Below are 15,402 nucleotides of genomic sequence, written 5' to 3'. Positions count from 1 at the left end.
TCTGTATGTGGGGTGGGTTTGGAGATGATTTACAATAATACGAGAGACATTAACCCTATCACATTGAGTGTCACCTTTTGAAGTGGATGCTATTTCTATTAGTGGACTCTATTTTTATCTTGAAAAAACACATGCTAGATGCTTCTCCAAAAAGTATTTTTATATGACTTATAAGTACTTTTAGATTATTTTACCAAACGCAGTCAAAAGCGTTTTTAATTGTCAAAAAGCACTTTTATGCTTTTATCCAAAATCAATCCCAAACAAGTTCGTAGTATAATAATATGATTTGTTAAAAAAAAAAATATATATATATATATATATATATAGGAGAGTACGTAATTGTGATAATTTTTTGTGTATTCTTCTTTTTGTAGGAGGCACATATATATAGTACATCATGCCTTGGAGTCCAAGTAACCTTAAAAGCCAAGTAAGACAATTACTTCTAATTCTATTTACACTAGGAAATCAGAAATAAAAATGAAAAATGATTACAACCAAACAATACGGGGAAACGTGAACTCACACCAACATGATTTCTCTAGCTTTACTTTTTATATTTTTTCATACATATAAATGCTAAGATTGACTAGGCATTGATACAAACGTTCCATGAAAACCATATGGCACGCGCTGTGGCAATGTGAGTTTAGCAATCGCATCACTTCCAAACCTACTTGCATCAATAACATGAACCTGGCAGCAAGAAAGTAATGAAAATGTTTATAATTAATTAAGGTGAGCAATACAAAATTAATGCTTTTTTTTTCTTTCTTTTTTATTCAATCCGATAAATTCTGGAGAGAATGGCATCAGAACTCACTTGGGTCACATCAGTTTCTTCATTGTGGACAAGAGTGACAATCCAACCATCATCTTCCTCCATGCCTTTGCCTCCATGCCTAGCCACAAAAACGCTTCCATTACAGAAGTTGTTCTCCTCAAACTTGTGATATTCAACCTTTATCAACTCCTCACACTTTCCCTCCTGATAATATTATCAATTCACACATAATATAAATATGCAACACCAAAAAGCTAGGGCCTTTCAACCAAAAAAGAAAAGGAAAAGATACAACTGTTGGGTTGGTTTTCACCAAGAAAAACTTCAAGAAGGAACAAAGATTGAACGAAACATGAACTCATTACCGCAGATGTCGTAGCATACGATTCCTCCAAATATAATTTGGCTAGAGATCCAAATTTTCCCATGCCTAATACAAAGAAGATATCAAGTAATGTCGACAATAGGGTACACTATCAGAATCAAAGTTTAAATTTTCTTTACCACATGTAGAGCTTGCCATGGAGTCGACTACTTGGGTGTAGCCATACTTGTGTTTTAAACCAGTTACTTGGTCATTGATGAAAGGGAATTCCATGGAAAATTCAGTTCCAGTTAAATTTTTCTCCTCAACTTCCCCAGATACCATGTTCAGTCTCCATTCATATACACGAGAAAAGAAATATCCAGGCTCTGCAAAAATATCATCAGCAGAAGAGACGTCTTTGGTATGGTGTGCAAAATTGAACCCCTCGGAGAACCACTCGAATTTGTTGTTGAAACCAACGTCATCATCAGGACCTGGTATGAGGGATGTGAGAGCTCTACATCCCCTCACCACAACCTGTTCTCGTTTGTCATCAGACATTAAATATAAGGATTAATTAGAATAACAATATTAATTAGTAATTATAATTGAATTAAAGGTTGATCTGATGATGCTTAATTATTACCTCATCGCCCTCCTCAAAGCAATTGAGAATGTGGAATGTGCAACTGGTTTGTACCTCAAACCATTTGACAGACTCTGCATCACCATAACGGGGCATCACTCCGATCCTCGCAAACCCTTCCTTTTCATACTTCATTAATCTAGCCACACATGTACCAACAGCATTAGCTTAAGAGCTATAGCTACTTGCCAACAATTAATAAGATCAATTGTTAAAGAACTACGTATATAAGGGATTTATAGCTCAAATAATTAAGATTTAAAAGAGCATTTGCTCATGCCCTCGAATTCTTGCGTATAATATATACTTACTGGCCACCCATGGCGAGTCTTTGTATATCCACTGTAAGGGGGTGATCAATGATTACATTGTACCTGATGCCACCAAAACATCCCCATTAAAGAAATGATTACATTGTAGATAAGAATTACCCATTTATATACTTACTTCTGTGTGACTCCTATATCATGGCTGAGGACACTTCTTTTGAATTTGAGATCAGCCTTGTGCAGTTTTTTTCCATCAGCTGAAATAATTATTATTATTATCATGATGTTGATAAAATTCTCCAGCATAAATAACACAATCTAGTTATTTTAAATCGAACCGAGTACCAGAGATAACCCCCAGAACATAGTAAGGTTTTTTAGCATCCGTCCCCATTATGACTAGCTCTCCGGAACTTGGAGCTTTCTGCAAAATATCCAAAAGCATGACAAAACCAAAATCTATAATTATTCGAGGCAGAATATTATATAAGAAAAAATAGGATAAATTAAATAAATACCAACAGAAATTAAAAGGTTTTAGAAAAAACCTTTGGGTGGCCAGTGAAAGGTCGATCCCAAGCACCATTGACATCCCAATCAGAAAGAGTCTCTAAAGTTGAGATGTCCACCTCTTGAGGCAAGTAATTCTCTGTAACAGAGTAGACCCTCCCTGAATGCTCAAAAACATTGGTGTTGCTAAAGTATTTATTCACTGCGCCAAATCTCAGCTGCCACATCATACAAGAAACAAAATTATATATATAATTGTTTTATAATCTAATTTATGAGAAGGGGGATTCAAAATTGAGTGCAAGGGCGGGCTCACTGTCCTGGCCAACTTGGCGTAACCCACAACTGCTGATATAATTAAACCATCGCTAGTGCTTTCTTGCCAATCGTCCAGATTCACAATACAACATAGAAGTATGGCAAGAGGTACACTTTCCTTTAAACCGTGTTATGGCGAAAATAAATAATTATAATAGATATATATGAGTTTCCACAAACTTAAAAATTGATAAGACTAGTACCCCATTTAGAAGAAGTGCCGCTAAAACTGCTGAAGCATCTCCCTGTAGGACTGGTAAGAAACATGGTTTGTTATGTATGTGTTTCTCTAGCTTAAATGTTTCAGTCTCAACGTATCTGTTCTTGTAGGAGATAATCCACCTTCCATTTTGGTCTTTCTTAAAGTATACTGCATGAAGCATTCCTTCTCCGTCTACCCAACTGTGGTGTGATTGTCCAAAAATGGAAACTGCTGATTTCAGACCTCCAAATAATGGATTGTTACCTGCAAGATTATTATTGAAAATAAAAGCCATTATTAACTAAGCCAAACTTAATTAATGTTGATCTTACCTAAAAATAAATACTGGGATGTGTTCCCCACTCTGCATCCGGGTTCGAATCTCCCTCCCCATAATTAGAATAGAATATCGCTTCTATCAAAAAATATATATAATAACAAATTAATAATATTGGGACTAGGAAGTCACACATATTATATACCGTTTCTTATGTAAACACCCTCGGCAAAATCAGGGGGGATTTCTCCTTCAGTGCAGTTGATCTCAACAAGGCTGCCAATCTCTTCAACTGGAGCAAAGTTTTTCTGTAAGCACAAGATGTAATTAAGCTTATACATATATAACAAAAGATTTTAACTAGAACAAATTAAAGTATGCATATCTGGTGGTAGAGCTAAGTTTGAGTAAGACATTGCTGAACTGGAAAGTACCTGGGAAGGGAGCAATGGTTGATCCACAAATTTGAACATGGAGTTGACAAGTGCATCTAAGATTTTCCCAGAAGTGTTTTTCATGGTTTCAGAGACATTATTCACCTTCTTGATTGGAAGTTGCTGCAATTCTTTGAATAGAGGCTATCATCAAAACATGTCAAATCAAGTTCAGAAAAGGTTACAAGTAGGCAACTAATGACAAACAAATCATATATGTATATATATGCTTTGTCTGAAACAAAAATGGATGAATGAAATACCTTAGCAGCTGATGAAAGTGAGGTTTTCAGGTGATTAAAACTCTCAGAGATGAAATGGGTCTGAAAAGATCCATTTATTTGTAAAGCACAAGAGGGGACTGCCATTAATTGTTGCATCTTGCATCAAACGCGCTAACCCTTCATTTGTGTGTATATATATTGGCTCAAGGTTAAACAATCCATTGTGGGGCCTTGTGCTAACCATTTCAAAAGAGGACACTTGCCGACAACGAGTGCATTGGATACACAAATTGAATATTTGAGTAGGCATCATTATGTTTTGGCTTTCTCGATGGACTCATTTTGTGTTGCACAACTACCTTGTAAGAGCAGTTCCAGCGGAGAAGCTAGGGGGTGGGCTGGGGGCGTTTTGAGCCTAAATTACTTTTCCAGCAGCAAAGGTTTGCCCGGACAGGAGGTGGGGGCCACGAGCCTGGACTAGCCCGAGGGGGAGTTCAGCCCGAACGCGAGCTCGAGTTTTGGGCTGATGTCATCGCTGATGCCAGGTTGGCATCAGCCCACTCATTTGAAATTTTTTTTTTTCTGTGTTTGGGCTCTCCGATCTGATTTTTTCCTTCAATCCAATGGCAGCCAATTTTTTTTGCAATAAAATACTGAAAAAAATTCTGAATTTTTTTAAAAAATACCCAAAAATTAATGAATTTTTTTCTATAAATACCAGCCAACTTTTTTTGAAATTTATCTGAAATTTGAAAACTGAAAATTTTATCTGATTATGAGATACTAGCCCCTTGGCACATGTGTGAGCATGTGCAAATTGATTTTTTATTATTTATTTATTTATTTATAATTTTATTTTTAGAATTAAGAAAAGATAACATGAGTAGTTATGTTCCATAAAAGTAGGACCTATCATCTGATTTTATTTTTATTTTTAATTTTTTAATATAAAAAATGTGAATTTACCGTATTATCCTCATTTAATTAATAATTTCAATTCTTAATGTTTGAATTAACCAATGGCATTTTTTGGTATTTTGAATGTTTCACCATTCTCTGCTTTTTGCTTTATATATATAGATAGATGAATAATATTGACATGTAGGAACCCGAAAATCTTATCCGAAAATATTATTCAAATTAATGATTGAGGTAAAAAAATTTGTGAACAAAACAAAAAAATGAATAGTAATTACCCTTTGTCATGGCAACGGGTGGAAACAGAAATGGCTTTTTACAAGGGCAACCACTATTCACGTGAATATTCCCCCCCAAATGGCAAAGGGCAAATGGGTGGAGTTGCTCTAATAGAGACAGAGAGTTGTCTCTCTTTGTTTTTCTTTGAGTGTGTGAGCTTTGGGTTTTCTTTAGTGATAGACACTTGTATGCTCTATTTAATTATAGTGAATTATTCCGTTGTCTTTAAACTAGACCTAGACTTATAAGACCAAATTAATATACATCTTGGTGTTTTTGTTGGCTGTTATTTGTTCCTTTTATCGATGTCTGTTGTCATTTGTTTTCATTCACAGTGTTGCAAATATTGATTGAGCTTCCGCACAACATAACATGGTTAAATTTGTAGTATGTTAATAATGCTTGTCTTGAAACAAAAGATGAATTTAAGACAGACAACTTTCAGCTGTGGATGCTTTAGGTTTTGTGAGATTATCATAAGGGCAATTTGACGACCGATGCAAAAGGACATAGACCAACTTGACAGCCTACGAAAAGGTATCAAAATAAGTTGGTAGGCGTCAGTTTATGATACAAAATGTCTTTCCATTTTCGTCTGTATTTGGTTTGGGAATCTTTCACATGAAGAATAGTACGAGAGAGAGACACCAAATATTATTCAAGTTTTTGTAATCAACTACCCACTAATAATAAATAAATAATGTTTGAAGTGAGACCCAAATATAAAGAACTGATAGATTGGAATATTTATAATTCAATCTATATTGGATAAGGTGCAAATTTATTAAATTTATTAGTTTCGAACCTACACGAACACCTTTAATTTAGAATACTAATGCTAACATTTTAAGCCACGAATGGACAAAAGGCTTATGCAAAAACTTGTTTGTGTTAAATGGTTCAAAAAAGAGTTCAAGAGAAGTTGGAGGAGGAGTAATTAGCTGGGAATTAAGCATAAAAAATATATATAATTAAAAAGAAAAACTCTGATAGGAACCACTGGAAATTAATTAACTAACCTGAGATGGAAGCAACGGTTGGTCCACAAACATTATACAGGAATCATATGTGGATCATGACATGGAGATTTCTTAATTTATCTCTTGGATCTTAATGCTTGTCTTCAAACATAAGATCCATAGCTACCCTTTCATTTAGGAGACAGTGTTAAGGAAGTCATGCACACGTGTACACCACATATGCATGCGTTTAAAGGTTATATTGTCTGTATATACGTGGGCTGGGATGATTGATTGGGTTTAATTTGGCTTCTAATTGGATGACCTACCTGTAATGAACATTTTGCTTTGTTTCTTTCGAAAAAGAAAAGGAAAAAAAAGTTTAAAGAGAAGGATTTGAGACGCAAACCCCCACGTAGGAGTCCAATTGCTTCATGTATTAGCCCCAATTTCTTATACATTCTTTTTCGCTCATTAGATTACACGCTATTTTCCAACATTTTTAACCACGAAATTAACCGCAGCTAAAATGCTGAGTGTCAAAATTTAATCATGATGATTAATTAGGCATATTATTGTTATGACATTGGCAAGAAAGCTTCATGAAATCCGTATGGAACTCTGAATGGCAATGTGATTTTAGCAACAGGCTAATCAGAAAACTTCTTAGTATCGATCACGTAAACCTGCAAAAAAAGGATCGATGGACTTATTAATATTATAAACGTGCATCAATCTAAAGAACAAATTAATTAACATCTCAAACTAAGACTTGTAATATTATTATATAAATGGATCGACTAAATTACTTGAGATATGTTGGTATCTTCATTGTGAACAAAAGTGATGGCCCATCCATCATCTTCTTCAAGGCCTCCTTGTTTAGCGACAAAAGCAGCTCCACTGCAGAAGCTCTTCTCCTCGAACATGCGGGTTTCCACCTCAAATTGGCTTTCATTTCTCTAGTAATTCATGCAAGGAAAAAAAATATATGTATACATAAAAATGCAGAAGAAAAATGATAAACAAAAAATGTTGATGGCCTATTTATTTACCAAAGAAACATCAGCTGGCTCTTCAAAATGTAGCCTGGCTAGACCACCATATTTGAGCATGCCTGACATGCATATAGCCATAGATCATAACAATTAATGGTATGATATAAGAGTAATTAGTGAGTAATTCTATTCTTTTTTTGGGAAAGATTATCGATAATTACCCAAGGTAGAGCTTGCAATTGAGTCAACTACTTGGGAGTAGCCATATCTATTTTTAACACCGGCAAAAGCTCCATTGATCATGGGAAAATCCATGGAAAACTCTTTTCCAGTGAGATATCTCTCCATGACTTTTCCAGTGTTCATGTTTAATCTCCATTCATAAGCATGAGAAAATAATTTTCCATCCTCTGCTGAAATATCATCATTGTTTTCTTTACTTGGATCTGCAGGCTTAAATCTTCTTGGCAACCACCCAAATTGATTCAAACTCATGTCAGGTCCTGGTATAACTGAGTCAAGAGCTTTGCAACCCCACACTACAACCTGCTCATCCCACGAACAAAAATCAAATTCCATATATTGATTGATTCCACCAAGAAGATAGTAAAATTGTAAATAAAATTACCATTTTGTTAAGTTACCTCATCACCATCTTCAAAACTATTGATGATGTGAAATGTGCAATTGGGTTCAACTTTAAACCAGTGGATTGAACTTGCATCACCGAAGCGAGGCATTACACCAATTCTTGCATATCCTTCCTGATTGTACTTTACTAATCTGCAGATCAGCATCACCACATCAAGCACAAATACATGTGTGTGTGTGTGTGTGTGTGTATATATTTTTATGGGAATGATTAGCAGGATGTGTGGAATTAAGAAGGGTTAATCACTTACGGGCCTCCATTGACAAGTCTGTTTATGTCTAAAGTTAGAGGAAAATCCATGATCACATTGTAGCTGCAAAACAAGAATACATCCTCATATTAACTTGCTTGCTATTTGAGCCTTGATTTTTAGTTGACAAAATCTGACTACTAGCCTTACCTTTGTGTAACCCCTAGTTCATGGCAAAGGCTGCACCTATCGAGATTGAGGTCCACTTTATGAATTAATTCCTTTCCATCAGCTGAGAAAGGGAAAAACATGTGATGCATCAGAAGGCCAGGATGTCTTCTTTGTTATATCACAGCTGAAATCTCATACCAAATGCTGCATATGGTGTTCTTAAAATATGAATAATACCAGAAACTACTCCTATCTCTATGAAAGGTTTAACTGCGTCGATTCCCAGTATGACCAGCTCCCATGTGCCTGGAGCTCTCTGAACCAGTAAAAAGAAAATAAGTAGTAATTAAGTGTGAGACAGAACTGAGATTAGTGTATAAATTAAAGTACAAGGGGCTAATTAATCATACCTTTGGATGGCTGGTAAAAGGTCGGTTCCAAGCTCCAGAGACATCCCAATTTCCTAAAGTTTCTAATGTGATGATGTCAATCTCTTGAGGTATGTGGTTTTCTGCAATGGAGTAGAACTTCCCCGAATGCTCAAAAACATTGGTGTTACTCAAGTACTTGTTCACTTTGCCAAACCTCAGCTAGGAGAAGCATCATAAATTGATAAGACCAAAATGAGCTACTGGTTTTGATATTCAACAAAAATAAACATATAATATATATGCTTACCAAATTGAGGAGATAAGCAGATAAAATAGCCGGCGAATCACCTCCTATAGCTGGGAGAAAAGATGGCTTGTTTCTCTGTTTTTCTAGCTTGAAAGTTTCAGTTTCGACGTGTCTGTTGTTGTACCTGACAGTCCAGCTTCCGTCACTGACGTCCTTACTAAAATATAAAGCATGAAGCATGCCTTCTCCTTCTATCCATATGTGGCTTGACCTTCCAAAGATGGATTTAGTAGATTTCAGTCCTCCAAATAGAGGGTTTGGTCCTGCATAATTAATTGCAGTAACATGAACGTGGTGCAAATTAGTAACACTTTCTTATCAACTGCATGCTCTTTCCAAAGTTTTGGACCATTTCTTGCACAAAAAGATAACATCATCCACACACAAAAATAGGAACAATTGGGGTCACCGACTTGTTAAGCTACCAAGTTGTTTTTTAGTGGTGGAGTGGATTTAGCAGATAAGATTCCTGTCTGCTTTCATCAATCATATTGTTTAACTAGTAGGGTTCCCCTCTTTTGGCAAAAATACAACTCTGACCGCCTTGTGGATTCATATTCATAATTGCTCAAATGATTATAAGTCCAAATAAAAAACAATATTTAAAATAAATAAAAACCCATATGAGAAGTTTGACAACTGGTTGGATTATTTAGGATAAGAATTTTCTCTGCCAAGCAAGCTTTCTCTGTATTAAATTATTAATTTCTGATTGGCAAGCTCATGGATCTTGAGTCTTGAAAATTTGAAGCTGATGAGGATATGATACACGATACACAAGTCTTAAAATGTAAGCAAGCGTCAAATATTAAGTTGACGGCAGAATAACAAACATAGTAAATGTTCGATATATTTGTCCAGGCGAACGAGTTTCTTGTGTTAATTTTCTTCAAGAAGAGGAACATAGAATGATTTGGATATATCTGTTGTCTGATTATGATCTTACAATAAAATATTGCATGGATCTGAAAGCCTTAACTAATAATATATGAGAGCTAAAATTAATTTGTGTTAAGTACTGACCATTTCTTATGTAGACACCCTCTGGAAAATCATCTGGGATTTTCCCTCTGATGCTGCTGGTGATAACAACTTCTCCTCCCAACTCGTCTACCGGGCCAAAGTTGCTCTGCAATGAAAAACACATAGCTACAGATGATTTGTAATAGGTGGGAGGGTGGTGGTGCCTGAAAGTAGGCTTACCTGAGATGGAAGCAGGGATTGATCGACGAATTCAAACATCGAATCGACCAAGAAGTCCAACACTTTTGAAGAAGTGTTCTTGAAAGTTTTGGAGACATCTATCTGCATGGGAAGTACTTGTTCCACTTTTCTCATCAACAATGGCTGCAGTTGTAATTAACAAGCACATTGATCAAGTCATGTATAAGATGCATTTGAATGATTTCAAGTACTAAAGCTACTCACCATGAAAGCTGAGGAGGAGAGGGTGGTCTTGACTTCTTCTGAAGAGCAAAGCACTTCAGTTGAATTGACATACATGAAGATGCCATATATATCTATCTATCTCTCTCTCTCTCTCTCTCTCTCTCTCTCTCTCTCTCTCTCTCTCTCTCTCTCTCTCTCTCTCTCTCTCTCTCTCTCTCTCTGTGCGTCCTGTATCTCTCAGAACCAAGGCTCACAAAACTATATATAAATATACCACAAAGTGTCTTCAGTTTGGTCTCAATAGCATACACATACAATACAACCACCTTTAGTTTGGCCTCAAGACAAATGCTAGAAGCTCAAAATGATTTTACTAAACCCAACCACCTCACCTCCCCTAGCCAAAATAAAATTTGAGATAAATATTTCAACCAAAATTATTTAAAAAAACTGTTTCCACAAGCAATTTGTGTGAGTTCTGTCTGAAAGATATGGCACTTATATTCAGACAATTTTGTCAACGAATATAAATAATACAACTTGTGACATAATACAACTTGCATCCATTATTTTACAACTGGAAGGTGTTAGAACCTAAGGGCTTAGCAGAAGCTACAAAACAACACCACCAGTCTTAATCAACAGCACACCAATCTTAATCAGCTTCCACGCATAATATTGTAAGGATTATTGGAGATTAAGCTCTATGTTAGCATTATATTAAGTAAAATATGTGAAAAGATGAAGATCCGATTGATGTCAAAGGCATATTTCCTTGTCAAATGCTTCTGGATTAGTGGTTGAAAAGCTTGGAATATGCTGTACAAATAAAGCACATTTGGTGGGTTCATTTCAATCTCAGACAAAATTATCCAGGAGTGGCAAACAAAGCCATGTAAATGCCGTACAAACTTACTTATCCAGCGGCCTTTTGTTCTGCTTTACTGCTTTTCACAAAGTAAGTCCCGCTGTATGAGCTCTGTTTAACTTACTTATCCAGCGGCCTTTTGCTCTGCTTAACTTACTTATCCAGCGGCCCTTTGTTCAGAGTCAATTTTGTATAATCTTAACTCAAAAACTAACGAGAACAAAAGGGGGGATATAATTTACCAATAATCGGGACTGCATTGAAAATTACTGTATTACATTGTCTGGAGGTTCTTCTAATACAATTGTAGGATATTATAACCGAAAATCTTGTCAACCAGGCTATTAAATTTAGTGGGGTTTTCATTTTATAAGATATTACAAGAAGTCTTCCATATAGGGTTTCCATGATCATCACGTACAGCTCTCAAATCTAGCCATAGAGACTGGTTACTGTCAGTAACATGTGAAATCACCCGGCTTTAGACGAATCGATTGGAAGCTGTGGTTGCAAGCTCTTCCTGAGAAAAGCAGACATCTTTGCAGTGGCAGCACGCCCTCGTTCTAAACAGTGAAGATAGTCGTCCACTAGAGTAATACAGACAAGACCCAAATTAGATCAAGTATCAGAACTGTCACAAACAAACCTATTGCATAAGGTCTCTCCAAAACAAACATTTACATGGTCGCAGATTGTATAGCCTAAATGCCCAATATGCCTCCAACGGATCAAACTAGGAAAAGTCCAATATCAACGAATAGAAAAGGATAAATGAAGAGTGGGGAATACCTGACATTGCACCCTGGGTAACAGAGGTGATGATCCCATGCTCCACGGGTTCACCTCCAACCTGTAATTGTTCTTCTGGAAGGATTGAAAGAACTGAGTTTGGAAAGACCAAATATGCAAACGCTTTCATTTTCTGTCATTACAAATTCAAACATCTTAAGGATGGAGATTTATGAATTGTCAAATGATGCAACTCGGTCTTGGCTTTCTTTTTTATTATAATTGAACTGCAATTAGATGTTTGTCAGAGTAAAATAAATTATAAGAAACAAAGTAAAACCTGCTCTTCCAGCTTGCTAGGGTCCAATACGACGTATCCACTCTCTGCGAGGCAACAACAAATGGCAACTGCAAACACCAGCATAATAAAGTCGACTCTCATTCATCAAATGAAGAAAATAAGACTAAAACATAGGTCGCATTTACCAGCAAGATGCTTTAGAGGAATCCCGGCATCAACAAGGGCAGCACATGCGGCATTTATGGCACATGGCAGAAGCTATAGAAGTAGTTGTCAAGGCACTTCTACATATATCAAAATGTATTTTATTTTTTTTATATGTGCCAAAATCGAGCAAAATCTTTATATTCTCAAGGTGATAATTCACCACAGAAAGAATACTGATTGCGTGTGCAGTAAGGAACTTTACTTAACAAATATGCCATGTGAATCTAAAGGAAATTAATGTAATCCATGGGGCATGTGAAAAACCCTTATGCCAGAGGAATTGAGAATCCTGAGCTTTGAAATAAAACACTAGCCCAGTTTTGTCAGAAGCTGTCTTAATGTCATCTATATAGGATCACCAACAGACAAGTTTTTTTTTTTGGGTGAACAAACAAAGACAATCAAAGAATAAACTTGCAATACGGAAGTTCAATGAATGTCAGAACAGAGCTTCAATAAACCTATTAAAACAGCTAAAATTCCAATGTGTAAAATGCATAACCTTGAAGGATACAGCACCATCATCATTGACAACCTGCAGCAGAAACATAAGGTTCTTTAGGTAAGGATGATTACTTGGCCAAAGTTGTAAGCTAGTTTATTTATTTATAAAGGAAGGAAACTGAAGAAAGCATTTGGCGACTTAGTTACCAAGTATATAAAAAAGTAAATTTACATGCATTAAGATATACAAGACATGGGAGCTTATATTACTAGATGGACAAAACTTTAAACAAAATCAGCATTTAGAAAACGGATTCAACACAAATTATACTGATCCTACCTACCAGGTAACATACATTCAATTACCTAATTTCCATCCTTCATCACTTTCCAAATCATAGTGCGTAATATTCATGAAATTTTACCTACCTATGTAGCAAAGGCATTTCCATGCACAGGCTCAAAAAGCCAAAATAAAGTTAACACTTCTTGGCAACTTTGACCTACCTATATAACATATTCACAATTTACTTATCACCGTTAGCCCTCAAAAACTCATAAACTTCAAAAACGAACATATCCTTAAAGTGATCCTATGCTACATAAGGCATCAAGGCTACATGTAATGCATTACAGTCATTTTAAGCGGCCTACACAATGTCTAAACTGAGACATAAAGTTTTTCAAATAAGTAAAACCACCTCACCTGAATAATAACTGAGGTTGTGGTATTTGGATTGAGAGTCAGTATGCAGATGCTTTGCAATGTCCTCTTTAGTATCATCTCATATTCCCTTTCCAGTTTTCCTATATCAAGCAGACATCTGTTTAAATTTAGACGGAACTAGCAGAATTCGTGTCACTCTACAAACTGAGTATACAGTCTCTGAACCATATGGCTTCAAAGAATCCGCTTAGCTTTTGTTCATAGAATTGACATAAAACATTGAGAGAGCGAGAGAGGAAGAAGCAAGCATAAATATATTTGCAAAAACCCACCACTCTGGCCTGTTTTTGGCTTCCAAATAATCTCAATGCAAGCTTTTTCAGGGTTTTCATTCTTCTTTGTTCCTGCTTTAGGTCCATAAACCGCAACAAGAACTTTGGTATCTCCTATAAAAAGGAACAAAACAAACCTAAGCATAAATAAATATATATATATATATATAACAAATACCCACATGAGAAAATGTGATTAGTTAAAGCAAAATGAAAATGAAAACAGAGGTATAGCAGTTACAAATACAGAAGTGCGGTGTCAATATAATCCAAAAGAACACCAACCCACTGAAGAAGACAAACTAAAATACAGAGCACAATGCCCAGAGTGATACAAGGGGTAATGAAGTAGAAACCTTGACACCAGCTGGCGGAGCCATGAGCACGGTTGAGGACGTTGCGAGAACAAGCCAATGGCCTCAACTGGTTCGGTGTACGACCATCGAGTCTATCTATCTCCATTGTCTTCCACTGTTAAAATCACAAAGTTGATTCTTTCGATAGACGAAACAGATCCAAAACTGTTAGCTATGTGAAAAATTGTAGCCGAAGAAGAAGAAGGGGAAGGGCAAAAACTGGACTTTTCGGTTAATTTGGGTTTTGGGGTTAGGGTTTTTATTTTATTTTTTTTGGGGTTCAATTTTGGGGTTAGGGTTTTAGGTGAGGTTTTACTTATTTTCTTTTTAAATATTTTTAACTTGCTCCGCTATATAATATTTTTTCCTCTTACTCGGAGAAGAAAAATAATTGTTGAATAGAATATCGTTACTTGTTAAAATGCATCATTGGGCTTTCCACAAATAGGAATTTTATCTCAGTTAAAATACTTTATTTAAACTTAAATATGAGAAAGAATTACTTTTCTCTTTTATGATATTTTCAGCTATGAATATAAAGCGGTAGTCTGAATTATAAAGGGAGTTTCTCATACACACACAACCAACATGATATGAAATTTTGGACTAAGACTGTTGGTATGCAATTGACGATTTTTTTCATTGGGCTTTTTAGCTTTGGGCTGGATTTATATATTTTTTTTTTTTTGACATTAGGCCCTTTAGCATCCAAAAAACCAAAAAGTTGAAATCCTTCTTATGCAATTTATTATTTCTTCTATACTTAAGCATAAAGGAAGGAATTTGCTTCACTTTTTCTATGAACAATCTAATTGAATTATTTGTCCCCAAAATATATATTGAATTAAACATTTTTTTGGGTCAACTCTATTGAATTAAACTATTTCTAATTAAAAGTGGACCTGAAACGCTCCAGTTGCATGGATGATGACATGCGTACGTTACACGTGGCATGACAAGGCCGTAACATGTGAAGGTCTCTGTAAACCCTGCGGTGATGGCATCAAGAATCACATGCCCCAAATGAAGGAAAAGGAAGTGATTAATGGCCCGGAAAGGACAAAGGAGATAATCAAATGCTCAATCAAAGGCCCACGGCACACTGGTCCCACCGCATTATTTGGGAATCCAAATTACATAAGAAAATAATAAAAGAATCTTTTGGGTCTACCCCCATTTATGGAGCGTGTAACTCACTTTCTTTTTAGAGTTCTAAACTCACCCTTTCTTAAATCACATATGAATCCATGTTCACTATGAATATATAAGGAAACTATTTAATATTTTTAA

At 35.7% G+C, this 15,402-nt stretch overlaps 3 protein-coding genes across 6 annotated transcripts; all 3 read right to left on the bottom strand.

The window, feature by feature from the left end:
* LOC18792529 (carotenoid 9,10(9',10')-cleavage dioxygenase 1) lies at positions 343-4,250 on the bottom strand. 2 transcript variants are annotated; one of them, XM_020560634.1, is made up of 13 exons: positions 4,014-4,250; positions 3,751-3,894; positions 3,522-3,624; positions 3,041-3,303; positions 2,558-2,737; positions 2,355-2,433; positions 2,188-2,266; positions 2,052-2,114; positions 1,741-1,879; positions 1,292-1,631; positions 1,153-1,217; positions 827-991; positions 343-699 (listed from the first exon to the last, which is right to left on the bottom strand). In XM_020560634.1, the coding sequence occupies exons 1-13, from the start codon at positions 4,128-4,130 to the stop codon at positions 583-585; spliced, it is 1,854 nt and encodes a 617-aa protein (XP_020416223.1). In that variant the 5' UTR covers positions 4,131-4,250; the 3' UTR covers positions 343-582. The 2 variants fall into 2 exon arrangements, with proteins under 2 accessions (XP_020416223.1, XP_020416227.1); XM_020560638.1 differs by having other exon boundaries at positions 3,751-3,881; positions 4,014-4,247.
* LOC18790197 (carotenoid 9,10(9',10')-cleavage dioxygenase 1) lies at positions 6,526-10,368 on the bottom strand. 2 transcript variants are annotated; one of them, XM_007226119.2, is made up of 13 exons: positions 10,248-10,367; positions 10,023-10,166; positions 9,843-9,948; positions 8,820-9,082; positions 8,552-8,731; positions 8,379-8,457; positions 8,181-8,262; positions 8,031-8,093; positions 7,773-7,911; positions 7,350-7,674; positions 7,186-7,247; positions 6,940-7,092; positions 6,526-6,816 (listed from the first exon to the last, which is right to left on the bottom strand). In XM_007226119.2, the coding sequence occupies exons 1-13, from the start codon at positions 10,320-10,322 to the stop codon at positions 6,781-6,783; spliced, it is 1,707 nt and encodes a 568-aa protein (XP_007226181.2). In that variant the 5' UTR covers positions 10,323-10,367; the 3' UTR covers positions 6,526-6,780. The 2 variants fall into 2 exon arrangements, with proteins under 2 accessions (XP_007226181.2, XP_020410219.1); XM_020554630.1 differs by lacking the exon at positions 6,526-6,816 and having other exon boundaries at positions 7,000-7,090; positions 10,248-10,368.
* LOC18791557 (exosome complex exonuclease RRP46 homolog) lies at positions 11,311-14,451 on the bottom strand. Of its 2 annotated transcripts, none has more exons than XM_007223718.2 (8): positions 14,113-14,451; positions 13,757-13,870; positions 13,464-13,564; positions 12,828-12,848; positions 12,292-12,364; positions 12,146-12,213; positions 11,866-11,998; positions 11,311-11,663 (listed from the first exon to the last, which is right to left on the bottom strand). In XM_007223718.2, exons 1-8 carry the CDS (start codon positions 14,216-14,218, stop codon positions 11,548-11,550), a joined length of 732 nt encoding a protein of 243 aa, XP_007223780.1. In that variant the 5' UTR covers positions 14,219-14,451; the 3' UTR covers positions 11,311-11,547. The 2 variants fall into 2 exon arrangements, with proteins under 2 accessions (XP_007223780.1, XP_007223779.1); XM_007223717.2 differs by having other exon boundaries at positions 12,146-12,189; positions 14,113-14,430.

The sequence above is a fragment of the Prunus persica genome, chromosome G1 (genome assembly GCF_000346465.2).
Source record: "Prunus persica cultivar Lovell chromosome G1, Prunus_persica_NCBIv2, whole genome shotgun sequence".
Lineage (NCBI taxonomy): Eukaryota > Viridiplantae > Streptophyta > Magnoliopsida > Rosales > Rosaceae > Prunus > Prunus persica.
This window is presented reverse-complemented; position numbering and strand designations above follow the sequence as displayed.

Coding starts and splice junctions, on each gene's coding strand:
- LOC18791557 (XM_007223718.2), bottom strand. CDS start 14,218: ATGGAGATAGATAGACTCGATGGTCGTACACCGAACCAGTTGAGGCCA. Junction 11,999..12,145: donor CTAGCAAGCTGGAAGAGCAG/GTTTTACTTTGT, acceptor TTGTAATGACAG/AAAATGAAAGCGTTTGCATA. Junction 11,664..11,865: donor TACCCAGGGTGCAATGTCAG/GTATTCCCCACT, acceptor GTATTACTCTAG/TGGACGACTATCTTCACTGT.
- LOC18790197 (XM_007226119.2), bottom strand. CDS start 10,322: ATGTATGTCAATTCAACTGAAGTGCTTTGCTCTTCAGAAGAAGTCAAG. Junction 8,732..8,819: donor CTGCTTATCTCCTCAATTTG/GTAAGCATATAT, acceptor TGCTTCTCCTAG/CTGAGGTTTGGCAAAGTGAA. Junction 7,248..7,349: donor AATTGCAAGCTCTACCTTGG/GTAATTATCGAT, acceptor TATGCATGTCAG/GCATGCTCAAATATGGTGGT.
- LOC18792529 (XM_020560634.1), bottom strand. CDS start 4,130: ATGCAACAATTAATGGCAGTCCCCTCTTGTGCTTTACAAATAAATGGA. Junction 3,895..4,013: donor CACTTTCATCAGCTGCTAAG/GTATTTCATTCA, acceptor TTTTGATGATAG/CCTCTATTCAAAGAATTGCA. Junction 2,434..2,557: donor CTTTCACTGGCCACCCAAAG/GTTTTTTCTAAA, acceptor GATATTTTGCAG/AAAGCTCCAAGTTCCGGAGA.